Consider the following 19,544-nt stretch of genomic DNA (forward strand, 5'->3'; position numbering starts at 1 on the left):
AAACTGTGACGTATAAATGAATGAACATGGTCAAAATGACTTTGAAATGTGAACCCAAATTTATTTGCTTATTGCTGTTAGTTTTTGACTATGTAGCTTTACAAATCGCACCACATGCACATTTTCCCATAATGCAAAGTGGTATGTGGGTCATAAATTGGCTAATGGTCCCAAAGGCAGCAGCTGAATGTTTTACTTTTCTCCTAAACGCCTTCTAAAAGCAGAATGTAGCGACTCTCGATGTGGATTTCCATGTTAGCTCACCATGTCTGCCAGAGCGATGTAGAGGAACATTCCTCCAGCCAGAGCGAAGATCCAGTTCGGAGAGAAACTGTTGCCGGCCAGGATCCCAAAGCCCATGCCCAGGTAGCAGCAGCAGGCCGACAGGAAGTTAAAGAACAGCGCCTGCTGGATGCTCATGCCGGCATTCAGGAGGATCACAAAGTCTCCTGCAGAGAAAGGAACAACCATCATCAGCTGAATTGAAATCATAAAAATTAATTTACTTAAAGGAAACACAGCAATTTCGAAAAAGCTTGTGTTTTTGGTAAAAGGTTTTTTGCATTAGTTTGAGGTGTTATTTTAGCCGCATCTAAAGTTGTGTGTACAAACTTATGATTTTAAATTTCATTTCTTGTTTATTGGAAATTGCAAAATTGTGATTTTTCAACACTAGCAGAATATTGACAAAGATTTGCTCACATTTTTTATGAAAACGCCGACAACAGATGGCAAAGCTTCACAGCTAAGAAGCAACTTTTAGTTTTCCAGACTCACCAAGTTCGTGTGGGAACTCCTCACAAAGAATGGCCACGGAGGTGCTGATGCCCTGGAAGACCGAGGCGGTGAAGGAGGCGCCGATAGCCAAGCCGTCGATGAAGTTGTGCAGGCCGTCGCTCAGCGTGATCATCCAGGCCAGCGTGCCGATGTCAGAGTAGGTCGTTCCCTTCAGCCAGTAGCAGCCGCCGCCTCGGCTGCCCGAACGCGCCGCGCTCTCCGGACTCTCAGACTCCTGGAGAGACGGGAGCAGAGCCGGGTAACCAAACCGAAATGACTCCAGGACGGTTTAACGACTCATCCAGCAGGCGACAAAAGCAACTCCTAAAGCTCTGAAGGAATCAGGTGAGGTCAGAGTTACTGATTCGGTAATAATAATAAAGAGAAAATGGCCTCCACTGTAGCAACGCCAAAACATTAAAACTTGTCTGAAATCAATTTAGTGTTTCTCAAAGTGGCAGCCTCAGAAAGATGAAGTAAAAATAGAGAAGTATTTTTTAATCTTACATTTTTCATCATAACTTTTGTTTTCTGTTACTCAGTTTTTTTCTAGAAAATATAAATTAAAATAATTTAACTTCTTTTCTGATTGGCTGCTAGTCAAATTCATCGAGTTGCTTTGCTCCTCAAGCAAGAGATCGAGACGTTTCTGACCAGACAGACCAAAGAAAGCGACTTGTTTAAAGATTGGACTGAGACTGTTGCAGAGTGGCCTAAAAAAGGCCGTCTGTGAAACCCTCTAATGAGGCTGAATTAAAATAAATTGCTCCACAATGAGGTCAGATTCATTGCTAGTTATTTGCAGCATAGCAAAGCTAGAATAAATCTGTGCAGTGTTACCTTTGCAGGAGGATTCAAACAGTTTGTAGTAAAGTAAAATAATCCGTCTTGTTTTATGTCCAATCCCCCACCTGTGGCGCTTGTCCGGGGCTGAGCATGAGCTCTCCCTCCCCGACCTCGTCCACTTTCCCCTGCGCCAGGCTGCCGGCCTCTCCGTTCTGCTGCAGCTTCTCGCCCTCCTCGGCGTCCCTGTCCGGGGCCGAGTAACGATCTTCGGCACTGTAGTGACTGTGGCCGTGGTTCTGGGGTCGAGGAGGCAAAAACAAAACACGGTCAACGATTAACGATGTCAAAAACAGCAAAAACTGATGAACAGCAACATTTAATAAGCCCTCCATGTTTATGATAAAGATCCCAGAGCAAACAGAGGGAGAAATCTTCACTTACAAGTTGTACTCAACTAAGAGTCGCACCACTTCAACATGTTTGTACTCAAGTAGGAGTAAAAAGTACCCATCTAAGAAATAAAAATATATATTATATTGCGATAGACACATTACCTAAACCAATAAATAATACATCTGATAGAATATTCAATGTTCAAAATACAGAATATTCTCTTAACTCCGATTGAATGAGTTGGTGGAATCAACTCATTCTCTCACTCTTTGGTTACCTAGCAACAACCTGCTGGGCAACAAACAGTTTCAAGTTCCCTCCAACTCTGGTTACCTAGCAACAACCAGTTGAGTAACTTTGCCACCTTTTGCCTCATAACTGCTTAAAAATAAAAATAATTTAAAAAATGACAGCTTTGAGAGAAAACTGCGGATAAAAAGGGAGGCCACGCCACCAGATCGGCATTATTTCAGAGACTTAAAACAAAAATACTAAGCAATAATTATCTATATCAATTTATACAAAACGCTTATATGCTGTTTATAAGAGTAAACAGTACAGCACAAAAATACTCATAAAAGTACATTTCTTCCAAAAAGTTACTCAAGTAAATGTAACTAGTTACTACCCACCTTTACATAATCCCTCTAGGTTAAGAGTGTCTGAACTTCTTACTTAATGAGCCAAAACTGTCAGCTTAGTAATTGAGGGACACAAAAGATTGCTTTTTAATTATTTTTATTTAAAAACGTTAAAAAAGTCGGCACAACTAACATAGCAAAATATTTTAATACAGTAAAGAAGTCTGGTTTCCATAGAAAAGTTATTATAGATCAGAAAATTACGCAGTTTTGCCTTGTTTAAAAAAACAATCACTATCTTAACGTCGATGGTTTTTCTGCACAACAAAAACACAAAATCTTAGTTTCTAGTGCAAAAATCTTAGTAAACTTTAAATAAGACAAAAATAACCTACAAGTAATTTTTCAGCAAGATGTAAGAGCTTGTTTTAAGTAAATAATTCCTTAATATTGCTGAAAAATTAAAATACTAGTTCCAGTAGCAGATTATTTAGCTAATAATGTAACTGGAGGGGCTGCACAGTGGTGCAGCTGGTAGAACTGTTGCCGTGCAGCAAGTAGGTCTTGGGTTCAATTCCCGGCCAAGGGTCTTTCTGCATGGAGTTTGCATGTTCTCCCTGTGCATGTGTGGGTTCTCCCCGGGTACTCCGGCTTCCTCCCACAGTCCTAAAACATGACTATCAGGTTAATTGGTCTCTCTAAATTCTCCCTAAGTGTGAGTGTGTGTGTGTGCATGGTTGTGTGTCCTGTGTGTCTCTGTGTTGCCCTGCGACAGACTGGTGACCTGTCCAGGTGACCCCGCCTCTCGCCCGGAACGTAGCTGGAGATAGAAACCAGCAACCCTCCCGACCCCATTAGGGACAAGGGTGTTAGAAAATGGATGAATGGATGGATGTAACTTTAAGCAACCACTAGATGGTGCAGCTGTTTCACAATTAACTCCTTTCTTTTATTCTCACTACATTTTGTGAATGAAGTAAAACTGAATTTATTTTTTAAAAATTGTCAGATTACAACAAGGCCACAAACCTGTAATAAATTATTTTGGTTTGGGTTAAAAAAAAATTATAATGTGGAGAAGAATCATGAAACAAGCCACCATTGTCAAGAGCACTCCTAAATATTTACTAGAAAAGCTTGTTTATCGGAAACAGGAAGAAGAAATTGAGTTACATTTTATTTGTTTTATTGCTCTACATTATGAAGAGGATTTTTACAAACAATGATTCACCATCTTGGACTTTGACTGACGTGGAAAAACGGAGCAACGCCCCGTTTAAACAAAGGCAATGCAAACAGCCTGTAGAGATTCTGAACATACTTTTTCATCACTTCAGTTATTAGAGAGCAAACATCCCATCCTGCAAGTCAAACCTGCTGCTGATCAGCAGAACAAGTTCAAGGTATTCACTCTGTGGCATGTCGGCAAGAAATGCCAGTTGGGGCAAAAGTTTAGTCTGGTAGATAGATAGATATACCTCAGCTATGAAAATATATAAAACTACAGAGCCTTACAAACTGATTCATGATCTTTAGTAACAATTTGTCTTGTTATAATAAAAATCTTCAGTGTATTTTATTGGGATTTTGTGTGACAAAGCAACAAAAACTTTGAAGTTAGGTTATGTAGAGACACTGAAGCATTGTTTAAAAATGTTTAATCAAGATAATTGCAAGATAATGTAATGTATAATAATGTAAAGATATTTATTGTTTTTATTCACCCATCAGATTGGTGCAAAGTTCAGCTTTCCAGTGTTTCAGTTCCTGATCATTCATCGATCTTCTTTAGAAATGTGGACTGCAGACACTGACATTAGCATTAGCTAGTGCATTGAGAAGCTATTTTAGGCTTGAATAGCTTCCCTAACAGGCTAACTCCTTTTTGCACAACTTGAACATAGTAATAGTCTCTTCCAGCGTCTCATCAGATCGTTTTTCAAAGCAAAAGTTAACATCCAGTGGCCGGAGAGAAGCAGCTTTGTTATACACTGTTGTTTGAATTGTTGTACCAGAAGCATGCAAATATAAAGGTTTCAGCTCGGGACTATTGTACGTAAAAAACAAACAAACAAACAAAAACAATTCATGGACTAAAATCTATGTAATTAAGTCAAATTGACAGAAGTTAGAAGTCAAAGTAGTTAAATGTAGCTTAAAGTTGACAAATGTTAAAGTGTCAAATCTCAAAGACTCTTGGAGAATATTTGGCGACATGGCAGGCTACAAACCTGGCTCCGTTTTTACTGGTTCTGTTGGGAAAAATGAGTGAATATTCAAGTAAAACTGTGAGAGCTTAGTTGAAGGTTCATGTAAGTAGAGTCTGCAAAGTGGTGCAGTAGGTGGCACTCTTACATTGTCACTGATACCTGATCTAGATTTTTGTCAGCATCCTACTTGTGTATGGGATTTAGCAAATAGAAACAATTTACCTCCTCCTAATTTTAGTAAAACAGAAAGATTTAGTCAGACTTAATCTCAAACAGCAAAAACAAAGAAAAAAAGCATTTTTTTATGAAGAGTATGTTCACTTCAGGACCAGTTTTGTCACATTTGAACCATCTTAGGTTGCAGTATCCAGTAGTTGAACAGAACAAAAGCAGTATTAATATTAACTCACCCCTTGCTTTTGCTTAAGGAGAACCTTGAGAACTTTTTCTGTGAAGAAGAAGAGGTAGAAGCCTCCGAAAACCACGGCCGATTTGGATACGTAGAAGTCCACCAACGGGTCGAAACCGAAGGCCTAACGGACACAGAGAATAATCTGTTAGTTTGAGGAGATTTTCAGGAGCGTATTCTGTAAACAGGAGTCAAAACTGCTGTGTGTTTTCTTTAGGTTTATTCAGTTATTGTGTTTCTGGTAAACTTTAGTGTGTCAAGGTTGTGTTTCAGTGAAAACTAGTTTATTTAATATCATAAAATTAATTTTTAATCTCTTTACAAGTCGTTTTATTGGGCAGAAGTCCAATAAGAATCCGTCACTTCAAGACGGATTCAAAGCTCAGAGTCATTTATCTGGCGCCCTTTGAGCTTAAAGGTGTGCTTTTTTCAGATAATTCAAGGTACATGAATTCAAGGAATTGCACAACTGCTTATTATGTTGGTTGTCTGTACAGTTGAGAAAATGTTTGACAGTATTTGAGTCTTAATCCCGCCCACTGAATGTACTCTAATACCATAAGTTGTAACAGAAATTGCTTAATATAGAAATAATAGAAATTACAGTTAAACCCGTAATTATTCACAGGCAGATATAGGTTTAAATTAAGCTTTTAATTTTACTAACATGTTTTTAAAAAATATAACTGGAGGTGATTTTCACATTATTGCAGTGTCTGCAAACTTTAATCTGATTGGTAATCTGTGGGAGGAACTGAAGATTAGGGAGACTTTGAGCTCATCAGCAGAGGTAAATAATCAAAACACGAGAGCAAATGTACTAAAATCTGATTTTTAATAAAAGGAAGGATTTTATTACTGTAATGCTAATACAGATCGATTTTTTTATTTTTAGAATAAAATATGAATTAAAGCAATTTTATTTATTTATTTTTTGCTCTCATTTCCCACTAGAAGCAAGCATTTTGGTTGAAGGAAACAAATTTAAATCTAAATCTACCAGAGCTGTGAGTAATTTCTGGCCCAACAATTGATTTTTGGCTTAAAGAAATAAACTATGTTTTAGGAATGTAAGGTGTCTTGGTTTTACGCTCTGAGCTGGATTTAAGGCAGATTAGGAGCCTCATAATGCCAGCCCAATAAAGAGGCTTTGAAGCTTCACACAAAAGAGGATGAATTCAGAGTATTAGGCTTCCTCTGACATCTTCACTTAGCTTTTGTTTAATGTAAGACAGTAAATAACTACAACAGGCTTTAAACTGGCCGCTAGCCTCCAGTGTCATCGCCAAATAAAACGGTAAAAGTAACATTTATTACTCGGTTTATTGCATCATAACCGACACATGTTTGAACGGCGCGGTTCAGACGCTTGATCCGATCACACCCAGGCTCGGTTAAATACATGTGTGAACGCGCTAAAGGCAGATTGAAGATGGCGTGGATCAGAACACCTTCACAGATCTTCTGAGACACTTTTATCTGCACTAGTTTAGCTTAGCCGTCTGAATACAATCTGCTCTCAGCCATGGTGAACCAGTCTACTACCTGACCACTCCCTGAACTCACAGGACGCCATAGGGCTCAATTATTACCTTGGTGAAGCTAACGCTAAATTAGCATTTAAGTAATAATGAACGACGAAATGCTTCCTGGCAACCATGCAGCCCCTCGACTGAATGAGCGCTGTTAAAGTGATATTTAAGCAGGTTGTTGAGTATTTATTTCAAAACAGAACCGCAATAAATTCATTTTTAATCCCACACGGGATTCTTATCGGACCTCTTATTTTTTCGTTCCGCCATCTTGTGTCAGCGGCGCCCTCTGCTGGACGGCGACCAAACAACAACACTACACCAAGTTCAAACGTACATTATAAATTAATCGTTTGGAACTAATTTTAATCTAATAAACAGTAGAGATTTATTCATAGTCGAATAATTGTTTGCATCCCTATTTGCAATAACTGGCAACTAGTCTTTAAATCGCTGTGGGTGAATACTAATGAGTATTTTAGTAATTATTCTGACAATCTAAAAAAAGGAAAATTCTGCAGATTTATTATTTAACAACTTAATCTTTTTATACAATATTTAAAATATACCAAAATATGCAAATTAATACTTACATTCCTTTTTAGATGGGAAAATGAATATTTTATTGCTTAAAATGCGATAAGAACATTCCTTTTATGAACTCGGGATCATTTGTAGCAAAGGATGCATCTGCAACTAAAACTTAGCATCAATACAGCGTACGGCTGAGCTTTTGATTATTTTTTAGGTTTACCAATTAATAACTGCATAGTAAAAGGTGCTTAATAGGAGATTTTATTTTATTATTTTGCTGAATTTGAACCAGGTGAAGCTAAAACTATGCTGCGTGAGGAGTTTTACAGACGAATATTTTTTTAAATTCTAAATTCAAAATGTATGTATATTTTGTAAAGTTTTGGCTTAATTACTGCCCATAGTGCCTTATTCTTTCAGTAAATGATCTTTCTTGAGTTTGTATACTCCAGTTAAAGATTAATCGATTGCTAAATTAGTTTATGATCATTTCAATAATCAATTAATTATGATTAATCCGATTAATCGTTTCAGCCCTACTGCATTCTACAAATGAAACTATTTCTATAAATTCATTGTTGTAAAGTAATCTACCTAAGCATTTTTGTGTCTAATGTGATTTAACCCTCATACTGGTGTTTTTTTTGGTGATTAATTAATCTAAAAAAATTAAAAATATATGTTCTTATAGTAGAAACTCAAGTAGAAAACAATATCAAATAGTAATTGAAGCAGAAAAACCCCCAAGAAATTTCCAGGTGGATTAAATGATGTAAAATCAACACCGAGAATCTTTGTGGAGAAATGAAAAACAGCCCTGAGGTATGCAACTCTACCTCGGGGATGAGCTGAAACAGGGCGTTGGAGTACAGCGTGCCAATGGCCAGGGCTATGAAGTAGAGCAGCAGCCGCTTGTAAAAGGTTTTCTTCATGAAGGGCACCACGCTGGCCCCGATCAGCGAACACAGAGAGATCAGTGTCACACACAGGAGCCCATAACCCCAAACTGATCAACGGAGCAGAAAGGAAAGACAAAGACAGCCGGTTAGTGCGGTGATTATCTTATCTGATTATCAAGGTAAGGATCACCAAACATTCCTGTAGGAGAAAGAATTAAACAAGGAGCCCGTTATCCAGTGGGAATCTGCCCTGAGGGTAACTATTTACCTTCCTGTGAGGAAGTTTGAAACCCATCCATTTCCTTCACAGAGGAAGTCATTATTATGCATATACAGTCATTGTTCCAGGCTGCTCAGATGTCACTGTGTGGATACAGGGAAAACCTGAGCAGCATCACTTCTAACAAAGAACACTAAGGCAGCGGCAATGGAAATCCTTCATGTATCTATGTGTGTTTTTTACTAGGGATGCACGATTTGTCGGCCTGAACATCAGCATCGGTCGATGTTTGTCATCTTTTAACATAATAACAATAATAACAACCAATGTTTATTTCCTTCTTGTTGCCGTTTGTGAAAAGAGTCCTTTTGTCACAGAATTTAAAGGTTTCAGAAATGTATATATTGCATTTAATATCAGTTATCGGTCATAACAGGAATATTAATATAGGATATCTCTAGGGAGATTGGTGCCTCCCTAGAAAACACTAAATTTTTCTGTTTATATTGGGGCAAAATACAATTTATTTGGTCTTTAGTGGATTAGTGAAACACCAGACTAAATCTGATGAAGACCAGATCAATTTTAAGTGTATGTATTTTATTTTGAATGTTTATGTAACATCTACACATAGATACAAAAAGCATGTCAAATGCCAGGTAAGGTTAAGAAAAACCACCATCAACAAACAAAAGCAGGAAGAGGAAAACCACCAATTAGAAACCTGATCAAAGGGGAAACAACTGTCTCTTCAAAGAATGAAATGAAATAAGACTCCGACATATTTTTCAGCTTTTATTGCTTTTGTTTGTGCTCTGAAAAGGTTTGGATGTGTAGAAAGGTGTAAAAGGTGTACGAATACAGCCAGCTAGCAAACCTCAGGTATGAGCTGGAGGACGGCTGTGGAGAAGAGCGTGCCAATGGCCAGAGCGATGAAAAAGTTCAGCGCATATTTCATGCAATTCGTCTTCATCAGAGGTACGATGGCAACTCCGGTGAGAGAGCAGGCATTGATCACGGTCACACTCAAAAAAGAAAAACCCCACACTGCATGTGGAATAAAGAGGAGCATTAACACACCGGGAAGAACCAACTGAAATTACGTCTAGTTTTCAGAAATGTGTTTTAGAAAGTCCACTTTTTTCCACTTTAAAAATGGTTTCGAATATTAGCTGTTAAACATAAAGGATGTAGAAGAAAAATAAATAAACATGATAAAATACCAATAATACAATTTCTAAAAGGTTAAAAAAAACAATCAAGAGTTGTCACAAACAGAAAACATTAAATATAAACTGCAAAAAAATAATTAAACCTGTAAAACAACAAAAATATTAAGAAAAATCAACTTTTTTTATCCAAAGCTGTTGCATCTGTAAAGTTTCTCAAATAAAATGTGAATGGGCTCTTTGCACGTCAGCTTCCGCGTTCGGGGAAAAGCGACTCGGTCTATTGAAAATGGCATTTTAGGTGCTTGCAGGGCTTTCCCAAGGTAACAATTAATGATGTACATCGATCTGAAGCTCCAACAACTAAGCTGGAGGAAGGTTTTAAGATGTTCGCCTCGTTATACATTCATGGATATGAAGGTGAGTTTTACTTTCTTTAAACTTTGTGGCTAACATTAACTTTAGCTTATGCTAGTAGGCAATACTAGCATTCTTGGACATTTTCATTATAAAAATGTACTACTTAAGTATCTAAACATTTTAATCCATTCTAACGGACAATGTTTTTACCTTATTTTGTATTTATTTTCAAGTATATTACGTGTGTTTATTGTCATTAGTGTCAAACAGACCAAGTAACGGGGGAGATTACGGTTCGGGCTTTTGGTAGAGCAGCTCTGGTGTCAGAGTTCTGGTTCAGCTGACTGTTCAGGTTCAAAGTTGTTGCTTTTAGAAAAATATGGCCGTGTTCCTTAAGGTCTCCGTGTTACTTCGTTTTGTTACTTTTGCATGCTTCTGGTGAAGCAGGATGGTGTTTGCAGCAGTGTGTACAGGCGGATCAGTTGCTCGGCTGTCTGGCTCTGGTCTGCTCTCTCGTTCCCACAGACTCGCGCTTTCAGGCTGAATACAGAAGTGATTCCATGGAAACAACACAGGACTGTTTGTATATTTACCATCCGTCTCCCCACGGTAGTCTTAGGCTGAAGAAGCTGATCAGGAATGAAGTGAAGGCTGCAAACTTTGCTGTGCGGAGTTAGCGTCAACTGGTAGCAATTAATTTTTAAAAGCCACCATCTTCTTAATTCAGGGACATTTGGAAATCCATGAAAACTTAAAAGTCATTATATTAGGAAGACAACAATGTTTGTAGTATTGTTTTATTTGCTTCTGAAATACGACTTTGTCTTTTCTAGTTGTCATGGTAACTCAAAGCGGAAACAAGAAAGCCGCATTTCGCTCATTCGCTTATGTGCAAAGAGCCCATTTGTTAGTGTTAGTAATGCACTTGATACGTTGAGACATTTTCCCGCTCTTTCCACCTGTGCCCTGTTGCCTAGCAACCGTTCCAGCACTAAACACTAGCTGCTAAAAATGGAGTTTGAGTTTTGCTGCTACTTAAATAATTTATTAAGTAGGTTACTGAATTCATTAAATAAATATTTTCTTGTAAAAATAAAAAAAAATTTTATGTAGATGACAAAGTACACAGTCGCTTTAAAACTTTAACTTACACAGTCACAGTTTTTGTAATGTTGTCTAGCTAGTTTGAATTGTAAATTATTCAAATTTATATCAATATTCAGCATAGAGGAATACTTTTTGGGAGTACATTTGCCAAAAAGTAAAAATAAAAAATTCCCAGAAAAAAAATAATTTTGTCTAGATTTGAAGAAAACTGAACATTATCTCTGAATTACAAGATTTAACATGTCATTATTATTTTTTATTTTACCCTAAAATGTTTAGAAAAAAAGAAACTTAAAATCAGAATAATGTCCATGCTCCAAAAAATTCCTTTTTTCTGTTTTTTAGCTAAGTTTGTTTGCATAGCTTTATTTCTTTATAAAGAAATTAGCATTAGGAAACTGAATTTATGTATTTTATTTTTAATGTCCTGTAACAAATATTTTCAGTAATTCAAAAGAGTTGAAACTCAACCAACAAGCACTCAAATACAAGACAGTTGGTGAGGTAAACATGATGGTAAAGCAGAAAAACATGAGCGAAGACACCAAATAGGAAAATAACTAATGATATTTAAAAAAAATATTTCCACATAGAGTTCTGTAAATAAATTAAAATGTTCACATGTTAAAGCAGAGATAGCTGAAGCATGTATCTAACCATGACACCTGCCTCGGTGCTGCTGGGAAATCTCTGCAGGATCTGAAAGGGGAAACTGCTGAGGAGCCAAAATAAGCTTCTCCTAAGGGGGTGAGGCGAGGTGAGAGCGGCTGAGGAGGAAAAACAAAACTGTCTGTACAGAGAGAGAGGCCAAACTCATTCTCTCACCTGCTGAATGATAAATACAGGACATTTTCCCACAGCAAAATTTCAAAGGTAAGTTTTCAAACTTTGCAGATAAAAACAATACAAATGAACTACAAATATGACATAATTTATTACAGTCATTACTAATATTTTGTGATAGTATCCTACAGTAGGGACAAGTTAAACTAAAATATAACAAAATTGTATGTCTTGGAATGTGTCTCAACTGTTTCTCATCTGATTAGTCTGAAAAAGATACAAAGAAATCTCTAGAGATATTCTCGCTAAGGTTTCTTTCATTTAATTTAGGTAATTCTAACGGACCTAAAACAACAGAAGTGTGGTTTGATTTAACTTCAGAGAGTGAGAAAATAAATGTTATTATCTTTCCAAATTCAGACTCTTAATCTAACAATAGATTGCACTTTATTTAGAAAAAAAACTTTGCGGTTTGAATATCAAGCACTTCCAAGGATTTTATATAAAATCAAGCACTTTCCAAACCTTGAAAACACCTACTTTCAAGGATCTCAAGCACCTGTAAATAGATCCAGTTTTACAACCATCTAAGTAATTTCACTCTTACAGATGTCCTCTGCAATATCTTTTGCAGTTGAAAAAGTAAAATAAAGTCTGTGTGATCAACAACAACCGACAGAGGCCTCTCTATTTTCAGTATCTACAAGAAAAATTACTTCCAGGTCCTTCAAGGACGGCCTGCAGGCTGTGTTCACGCAGCACTACGGATTGAGTTACAGTGACTCAGCTGCTGATGAAAGATGAGCTTTCCCACTTCATCTGGATTAGATCCATACCATACTATGGATAAGCAGGGGAAGCATTATTGATGAAGCTGAAAGGTTATTGATAAATACACTCTAAAACTAGAAAGTAGAACATTTGGCGGATGAATAATTTCACTTTAAATGTGCTTAAATGTCTAAAAATAACAATGTAAGAAAAAAGTTAGAGATAACACAACAAAATGTATATGCTGTCATAAGAGTCACTTATGCATAAATATGTAAAAAATATAACAGAAAAGAAGAAAATAGCTATGCTCATGCTAAACCACTAAACCCATAAAGAGTTAGCTGAAACTAAGGCTAAACTGCTAAATACATAAAAAACATCAGCAGAAGCTACCACTAAACTGCTAAATATATTAAAGCATTAATAAAATAGCAAAGCTACTGCTAAACCACTAAGCATTAAATTAGCATAAGCTTCTGCTAAACACATAAAAGAATTAGCTAAAGCTACGCTAAGCCACTAACCACACTGAACAACTTAGCACAAACCAACGCCAAACCATTAAAAACATTAGCAAAAGATACTGCTAAGATGCTAAAACCATGACAGAATCAGCAGATTACGCAAAACCACTAACCTCATTAACATTAAGGTAATTAGTTGAAGCTAATGCTAAATCACTAAACACAATAAAAAAAGTAGCATCTCAGCTTGTGACGACTTGAGGGATTAGCATGCTAACTTTTATGATGTTTCCCAGTAAGACACTGCAGTATTATTCTCACCTTCTGCATCTGAAGGCCTGGGGGCGGGGTCAGTGTTTAGCTCCTCCCCCTTTTTCATCTTGCAAGTGCCAGCGTCCAGCTGCTGCAGCATGGTGGGGCACAGCTCCTGGAGACCCGGCCCGTCCAGCCGTGACTGCTCACTGATGCTGTAAATGGCCAGCGTGTCTGCAGGCAAGCACTGGGAAAGCAAACATTGGAACCAATCAATCAATCAATCAGAACAAAAAAACCACCTGCCTACTGCTAATTTATTAACATCTTTTCATCAAATACGACTTTTAACAGTCGTTTAGATATATTCAATGGGGAATCAGGTTTCAAAGTAAATACAGGTTTTTGTTTCTTTTTAATGTACCAACCACTAATCGTACATCTATCTGTGCTAAGCCTGTTGCAATAATCCAATAAATTAACTGAAACAAGCGTGATAATTTCCATGTGCATGATTGTTTTTCTTGTGTTTCTCTCTTTTTCTGACAAAAACTGGATGAGAAGTCTTAAGTTCGGTGCTTTGCCCTCAACTGGCCCGTTTTCAAGCACAACTTTGTTTACAGAGACTTCATAATTAATCTTATTTGTTGTTTATGTCATTTTGTTTATTTATTTTGGATATTTAAATGTTTTCCAGTGTCTGCTTCATCTTTTTGAGAACACAGCCTTTTTCCTGGAACAGTTACAAAATCACTGCAGCTTTCGGAGAGCAATTTAGGAAACGAACAGAAGACTCCTGATTTGACCCATGAGTAAAATCTGCATGCATCAGTTTATTATGTGTCAGAATCCTCTGCAACATTACATACCTGTTTAAATGTTCCCATTTCCTACCATATTATTTAATCTAGAAGGACGGAAGGTTATTAAACAAGTTTAAGAATAGTTTCTAGCAGATGTTTTAACTCTATGCAGATGGCTCATATTTGACTGCATTACGGGTCACCACAGGAAGAGAGCAGTAAGAGTTGCTTGGTCAAAGGTTACAGGTTTACGTCTTGTTCCTTGAGGTGCCCACCTGTTCAAACAAAAGACCTGCTGATTTTTATTATCTCATTCCATTACAGCAACACCCAGCTGGGAACAAAACGAAGCTTTTCCTCTTTTTCCAAGAACTCAACCTAAATCAATTCAAAAGCAGATCAGCATCCGTGACACTAAGTATGGGAAGTATGAAAACTATGCCTGATTCTGCTCTGACACAAAGCTGGGCAACAAGTCACTCCTCTGCCTCTGAGATGTGAAAATGAAGGAGAAGTTTTAGTCTTATTGGTGCAAGCAGAGATCAGATCAGAACCACATGAAGCAAAAACTGAACTTCAGGTTGGGAGAAAAAAATGCAGAATCTTCCAAAAGCAAAAAGTTTTCCAGGCTCCAAATATCCTCATTACATCCACTAGAAGTCAATATGGTACTTTAACTAGGCCTGTCATGATAACACATTTTGCTGGACGATAAATTGTCCCAGAAGTTATTGTGATAAACGATAACAAAACAACAGAAACAACAAATAAAATGAATTATATAGTCTCTATAAACAAAATTGTCCTTCAGAAAAGTTTTAATTGAGACCAAAGCACCAGACTAAATACTTTTATCATCCAGGTTTTGGTAGGAAAAGGGAGAGAAAAGAGAAAAACAATAAATCATACAAATTAAAATGACTGAGTTTGTTTTAATTTAATCACGCAATTAATTTATTTGTTGCTTATAAATAAAAAAATTGGACATTTATGGAATTTTTACAAGGACTTTAATGCCATAATTTAGATTAATTAATTATGCAGATTTTAATGTGTTAAAAATTTTAACAGCATCTGTCTATGTAAAAGATGAAAAAATCGGATATTTTAATTCAGATGAAACAACTAAAGTGAAAAATATATATTTATCTAAATTGTATTTTTGTTTTTATTTATGCCTCTTTTAAGACCTTACAATTTGTGTTTAGGTATTGTTAATAATGTCTTTCAAAAACACATAATTACTTTGTCATATTTTCAAATTTCTTGTCAACTTTAAGCATTTTTTCACTCAAAAGGCTTAGCAGGTTTTCTGGGGGAATCCCTGAATCTGTTTAACTGTTTATATTGTCTTGGAAATGTATCAACAGATTTAACAAACCTGCTGACTCGCCAAAGACGCTGAAAAATATTTAGCTTACTAATATTTTCCTTTTAAGTATCTTTTGAGTCATTGTGACCCATTATCCTGACACATCGTAAAACTTCACTGAGTAAATATGCTGACCAGATATAAAGAACAGTTCGTACCTTGGAGCTGTTTGTTTTGGGTGGCGTAACTGTCGTATTCTCTGCCTCATCTCGGCCGTCGTTTGAGCTTTCACTTTGGCTCTGACTCAGCAGCGCCAGGAGCGAGCGCAGCTGAGGCACCGTGATGGTACTGTTGTCTCCGTAGCGGGCCAGGAGGTCCTGCAGAACCTGGGCAGGTGACCGTGTGTCGCTTTTCTCCTGACACGTCACCTGGCCGACCGGGCAGAGCAGCATGGCCACCGCCAGCAGCAACACCGGTTGGGAGCGGAGGGAGGTGATCGTCATAGTGACCCTGCCATGAGGAGACCAGATGGGCATGACTTCTTTAAAAGATGGCGGGCGTTATCTGCAGGCTGGAAACAAACAATGAATCACACGTTTAAAGCTATGTCAGTCCAACTGAAAGACATAAATGTACATATATTCTGTTATAAGGTGACCTATTATGCTCCTTAAACAGGTTGCACAGTGCAGTGTGTTGTCACGAGTGCAAGATCCCGCCCCCATCTCCCTGCTGGAGGGCAAAGAGTTTCTAGCTAATGATGACTAGCATTGATTTTAGCTGTTAAGTTATCAAATTAATGCGCTAAATCTTATATGTGTAATACATAAAAGAAAAATTGACGCAGCGCTTTGCAACTAATTGTCAACACTACGGCAACGAGATAACAAGGTCAGGAAAAAGTTTTAATTAAGAAAAAAATAACAAAGAAGAGGGAAGTAGTTTGGTTATGCTAGCTTGACTATGACAATTGTAGCATGTAGTTTTGCTGTGGAATTTGGTGTTTCAGTTCAGTTAAAAATTTTTAAAAACAGCAAAGTAAACGCCAACTCTGATAGATCGTCAGTAGAGCAAGTGTTTAAATTAGCTAATCAATTAGCTAACAGCACCAGTAGCTAATCTACCACAGCAATCACACATTAGCAGCGTTGCTGTCAGTTGCCATGGAAACAAGTCTGCGTATAGCATAGCGGACACAGAGAGTAACAACAACAAAAAAAGAGTAGTTTTGAGTTATTCTTCAATGTCTTTTTTGTGCTAGGAAGACAAAAAAAAAATTAAAAATTATTTTGGGTTTCAAGTCAGAAAAACAATATGGCCCGCTAATTATTTTCAACGTTGGGATTCTGGCTCATGTTTCTAAAAGCTTGAACAGCCCTTCTTTAAATCCAAATAAGCTGCTGCTGGCCACCTCCCCCCCAACTCAACCTTTATACTCACACGTGAACATGGCTGCAAATAGAAACACATTAAACAACTCTTCACATCTTTGAAAAGCAGAAGTGGGGCCTCCTGCACAACTAACAAAAATGCAGCAAGTGGTTTCTACTGCATTCTCTGCATTGTCTGTTCCAGCAGCCATTGTACAGCACATAAAGTGGTAAAAACAGCTGACCAAACAAGCTGGAGTTCAGCTTGGGTTGCTAGGTAACAAACAGAACTCCGTTGGGGTTGCTAGGTAACAGTGCAGCGTGACTCAACAATCAGGAGGTTTTTGAAATGGCTCAATTTCCAGACACCAAAAAACGTAGACTTGTTGCCATTTATCTTGTTCCATGAATTACAGCATGTGTACTGCAGACATGCACCGCTGCTGCAGAACCAATGGAAATTCAAGCATCCACAGCAATTACACAATAACGCATTACATAAACAAAATGGAAACTTAAATGGTTCCATTCAATGTTTGATTCATTCAGCTGATGATCGTCCGACCACTACAGGAAAGTCATTGAACACTGACAATCATTTCCATACCGTCGGTTGTACCAATAAGATGAAAAAAAAACAAACAACAACTAACAAACTACGGAAAAAGTCCAACAGCAGAGACTGTGACGTCACAAAAAGTAACAACCCGGTCACGACACAGAAGAACACTGTGAATTCACCCCATTGTTCAAATATAGATAAACGCAATCATTTCCATTTCAACAGAAATGCTTAATTGGATTAATTGTGATAAGTAGTTCGTTTGCATTATTTTTTTTTTTTTACAAAGGTCCTAACTGACAGTTTTGCCCATCTGAGACTGATCATTAATATGTTTTCAATATATTATTACTAATATATTGCATTTTGTTTGGCTGAGACTTCACAATCCATTTCACTTATTGTTGCAGTTGTTTTGTAAATTTCGGATATTTGAAATGTTTTCAAGTTCCAGTGTTAAATGTTCTTTAGAAATTAAAGTTTCTTGATCTTTGAGAAGGCCAAGTTGCATTATTCTGCCTTTATCGTTATATTAGTTAAAAATGACAATATTATCCTTCATCGCAATAATTTCTAGGATAATTTATCTTCAAATTTGTCATTGTGACAGGCCTATATGTAATCAAAGTAATATCAGTTATCAGCAATGACACATTTTTATATTGGTGCATCCGTTTATTTTATTTTTTTTCTTCATTCAAAATTTAATTTATCAAATATTACAAGATTTTTAAGATCAGAGATAAAGAGCGATGTCTTTTCTGTTTAAATATTTTTCACCATGTAATTATGTTGAACATAATTAGATTAACTGGAAGACAGAAAGGTTCAAACCGAGTCAGGACATGCAGTTGATGATAATCAGGGTTCAGTAAAGCTAGAAAGGCAACAGCAGCTCAAATTACGCTCCTTAAAGCCTTGAAGGGACGTTGAACCCTGATGGAAGTTTTAGGCGCGCTGCTGAATCTAAGGCGGCTCTGAAAGCAAATGGGTCCCAAAATATCTTTACAGAACATAAACGGGTGCATCCATCTTGTTTTATTCACTTCCTGACACCAAGTTTGACGTTGAGATTAAATACAAGCCCAGCATTTCTGACCCTGATTCACTTTAGAGTTGCCTGGAGACGTAAATGTAAAGCTGGGCTAAACAAACAGAAACATTCATGTTTGTGCCTGGGATGAAATGCTCACCTTTCTCCTCTGGACTCCCTGATGGTAGTAAAGTGCTTGATTCAGTCCGTCTGGCCCGAGGCTGCGACCACGCAGAGCGATGCCCTCCGTTTACCTCCTAGCCAAAACGGAAAAACTGCCTGAAGGGAGCGGATGTGTCTTCAAGATAGAGCTGGACTGTAAATAAAAGAGATAAACATTAAGGTTAGACAGGAAAAGCAGAGTAAGAAACATGAAGTTTGATTCGACCCACTCAGTTTGTTTCTCCTCTATAACGTTCAAAGTTAAGCATTAAGCCATTCCTGATCTTTTCCAAAACTGTAGTGAGCATTCCGAGTTGATTTGTACCCAGTAATTTTAAAAGGGAAGGTCACTTAGTTTCCTGGTGTTGTACTCCAGACAGAGAAACATTACAGCCACAAAAACGCAGTTCAGCTGCAGTGAAGAAACACAGTAAACTGCAAAACTATCACATTTCTGTGACAGAGGGCAAAGAAAGCAACAATCAAATAAGCCTCCTTTAACAAAAATAGCTTCTTTTTTTAGCATATTTCTACAAACAAAACACAACATTAACTGTCTGCCCTCTCTCTGGATAGCAATTTAAAATGCACGTTCTAGTATAACATGAAAGCTCGAGAAAGTACTTTGTTACCTGCAGATTACAGGAAGCACCTTGTGCATTCTGGAAAGTAATCACCAAGTTTAGGAAAACCAACAAGTAACAATTTTACGACAGAGTACTAAAGCCAGAGTAGATAGGAAATAAAAAGAGGAGTAAATTAATCTGAGAAATTCTTTAGAAAAAAAATTTCTAGAACTTTTGGAGAAATTTCTGAGCTCCAAAAGTTGAACATTTTCAAGAATAAAACTTTTTTTTTAGATAAATCTCAGAACTTTTTTTCTCAAAAAACTGTTAATTGCTGAGCTCCAAAAGTCAAGAATTTGTTAGAAAAAAACTAAAACACTTTTAGATTAATCTTAGAGATTTGCAAAAAAGAAAAGATTGGAAAATTTTGAGAAAAAAACCCTACTTTTTTAAGATTAATATCAGTAATTTTATAGAAAAAATTCA

General features: G+C 37.0%; 1 protein-coding gene across 3 annotated transcripts in view; it reads right to left on the minus strand.

Annotated features, from left to right (window-relative positions):
- Positions 1-19,544, minus strand: part of slc39a14 (solute carrier family 39 member 14) — a 32,364-nt gene that overhangs the window by 4,257 nt on the left and 8,563 nt on the right. For 2 of the 3 annotated variants that reach the window (XM_023343581.1, XM_023343583.1), the window contains exons 2-9: positions 18,491-18,646; positions 15,584-15,936; positions 13,320-13,497; positions 8,059-8,228; positions 5,158-5,280; positions 1,689-1,859; positions 778-1,012; positions 265-449 (exon numbers count right to left, since the gene is read on the minus strand). In XM_023343581.1, the coding sequence (XP_023199349.1) occupies positions 265-449; positions 778-1,012; positions 1,689-1,859; positions 5,158-5,280; positions 8,059-8,228; positions 13,320-13,497; positions 15,584-15,901 (1,380 nt within the window). In that variant the 5' untranslated portion in view covers positions 15,902-15,936; positions 18,491-18,646. Of the gene's footprint in view, positions 1-264; positions 450-777; positions 1,013-1,688; positions 1,860-5,157; positions 5,281-8,058; positions 8,229-9,218; positions 9,389-13,319; positions 13,498-15,583; positions 15,937-18,490; positions 18,647-19,544 lie in introns of all 3 variants that reach the window. The other variant, XM_023343582.1, reaches the window with a different exon arrangement.

Source organism: Xiphophorus maculatus, chromosome 12 (assembly GCF_002775205.1).
Source record: "Xiphophorus maculatus strain JP 163 A chromosome 12, X_maculatus-5.0-male, whole genome shotgun sequence".
NCBI classification, from domain to species: Eukaryota; Metazoa; Chordata; class Actinopteri; order Cyprinodontiformes; family Poeciliidae; genus Xiphophorus; species Xiphophorus maculatus.